The sequence below is a fragment of the Penaeus japonicus genome, unplaced genomic scaffold (assembly GCF_977035675.1).
Source record: "Penaeus japonicus unplaced genomic scaffold, GWHDUDI00000001_assembly GWHDUDI00000009, whole genome shotgun sequence".
Taxonomy (NCBI): Eukaryota; Metazoa; Arthropoda; class Malacostraca; order Decapoda; family Penaeidae; genus Penaeus; species Penaeus japonicus.
In genome coordinates, this window is record NW_028234411.1 from 4882149 (window position 1) to 4884648 (window position 2500).

General features: G+C 43.0%; 1 protein-coding gene across 1 annotated transcript in view; it reads right to left on the reverse strand.

The window, feature by feature from the left end:
* Positions 1-1123: 1123 nt before the first annotated feature.
* LOC122247513 (uncharacterized) overlaps positions 1124-2500 on the reverse strand; it is a 385131-nt gene continuing 383754 nt past the window's right edge. Inside the window, exons 14-16 of the mRNA XM_086540169.1 lie at positions 2067-2249; positions 1950-2014; positions 1124-1677 (exon numbers count right to left, since the gene is read on the reverse strand). Coding sequence (XP_086396295.1) covers positions 1517-1677; positions 1950-2014; positions 2067-2249 — 409 coding nt within the window. The 3' untranslated portion in view covers positions 1124-1516. The remainder of the gene's footprint in view (positions 1678-1949; positions 2015-2066; positions 2250-2500) is intronic.

The window sequence follows — 2500 nt, forward strand, 5'->3', positions numbered from 1 at the left end:
AAATCTAAACGAAAAATAACTTCTTCTTTTTTACTTCTTTATCAAAATAAAATCATATATTTCTCTCAGCCACCATAACATGCTAGTAAAATTTGTGTCAGCACCTCACACAAACATGTTAATATACTGTATTATATATGAGACCCATGAAACAGCTATTGCACAGACAATATATATGTGACCAGATTAGCAACGTTTCCACAGCACAGAATCCTAAACAGGATAGCTTCATGGTCTGTGTAGGAGAAGGATTACCACCACAAAATCACGTGGACACCTCACCACACAGACGAAGAACCAAGTCCTCACAAAACTACCCTTTCTCGAATTCACATCAATCACCATGGACAGAAAACCTGGGACCACTTTTTGATTGTTAAAGAAAGTGTCCCCAACAATATGATAGTACCAAAGGGCATATAACGGTTCACCATATCACATATATAAAAGCTACAGACACAAAGCTTTAGGCTCGGGGGTCGAGGCTCGTCGTGTCGGGGTCGGTCGGTCTCGGGGTCCGGACGGGTTCGTTCGGCGGTGCTGGGTGTAAGATCCCTTTCAGTTCAAGTGTAGAGTCGTTCTGGTCTGGTTCCCCTTCCAGCTTCTGTTCTGCCCAAGTGTGCGTACAGAAACTCTGGAAGTCAGAGGGGGGGGGGGTTGGGGGGAGGAAACACAGATGGTTCTCACTTTATATGCGGAAAAAAATTAGACCACTGTGGATGAAAACCTTAAATCAATACTGAGCAGGTCCTCTCATGTGTTCTCAATATTGTTTTCATAGAACTGGGCCAGAGTTCCTTATTCGTTGTAATTTCTTTAATACAGTCTTTGGTACAAGGGTCCGAGACATTTTAGAGATGTCGTGAGTGTATATATATAAGTATATATATATATATATATATATAGTTTGAAGACTGGATTCTGATGAAGAGATCAATGGGTGTTGATCTTAGACTCAAGAGGTTCATAGTTCTTTTCTTAAGGATTTACAAAGTTAGGAACATAGAGATTTTTTCGAAGTAATTTCACATTCAGAATTTGGAATGTTAGCTGTACTTTTTTTTTGAAATGGGGGGGTATTCTCCTACCCTGTTTTTTGGGAACTAGACATCCTTTTCAATTCTTTTCTTTTTTTACACAGGATATAATACTGCAAGTTAATATCCCTTGTCTGAAATCTTCTATGCCTGAAGGATCTATTTTGGTCAGTGTAGACGTGTGTAATTTCTACGTTGTGAAATGATTTTGGAAAGTTAATGAATATACAATAAAAAATAGTATTCATTCAAATGACATCAGGATAATTTTGCTACTTAGACAATGCTGTATAACATCAAACATACTTCATCACATATTAAAAAAGAAAAGAAAATGGAACACACATCCATATAAAATACCACAAAAAACAACAACTAATAAAATAATGACGAAGAAAAAAACAAAAACAACCTTCCAATCTCAATTTCGAAATCGTACCATCCCACAAGACACCAAGTTCCTAAATGCTGACCAAAGATCACTCAGTCATCGACGAGGAGTAAATAGGTTTGTCCATGGAAGGCCTGAGCATGATGGAGCCTTCGACCCACAGGTTGGGTCTCTCCAGCATCTGTTCCCAGAGTTTCACCTCCATTCCCGCTGCCTCCATCCACTCCACGGGTCGGCCTCCGTGCTTGCCTGGAGAGAGAGGAAGAAAAGGGGAGGTGAGTGATGTTGGAGTGATGTTGGAGTGATGATGAGGGAGATGGTGTGGTGATTCTCCTTTCTGGAGGATTACTTTAGGATCTTTTGGAATGTGGAAAGAGATCGTATATGGTAATGAATGAATGCGATATATGAATGCGATCGTATATGGTAAAGACATTGCAGATGAGCGTGAAATTTCAAGAAAAACGAGAACTCGCGTCTCGGGTCAAAAACCAAGCGACGGAGACTCTCAGTACCCTCACCTTTACCGAGATTTAACCGACATTTGCAAAGAGCCGGGCCGCCCATCACAAAAGAAAAACCCACACTACAATACCAAAACAAATCACAGCCGGCCAAGTAACTCTGTCTGCCTTTACTGCAGGAACTGCGAGGTCCCGAGGCGGTCGTGATCCCACACCGACAGCTCCAGAGAGCGCTCGGTCAACTCCTGCAGACTCGTATCTTCGAACACCAGCGTGTGGTTCCACGTTGGGTTCAGGGTCTTGCGGCACACGCTCGTCTTCTGCTTGGAGGCTTTCCCCTTCTCGGGAAGCAGAAGCCTGGAATGGGAGGGCGGGGATGAGGCGCCGGAAGGGGATTGGGTTCGGGGGCGTAAATGGGCTTTGTCCTTGGTCCTCGCGCACTCAGGAAAATGTTGTCGTTATCTTAATTGGGGTTCCTGAGTGGCTATTGATTCCTGCATTACTTTACGAATTACAAATCGCTCTCGGACCATAATAGCACGCGAGGCGTTTCGCGTGAGAGAGAGTCAGACCGAGAGTGAAAAAAGGCAGCAAATAATACACGCACC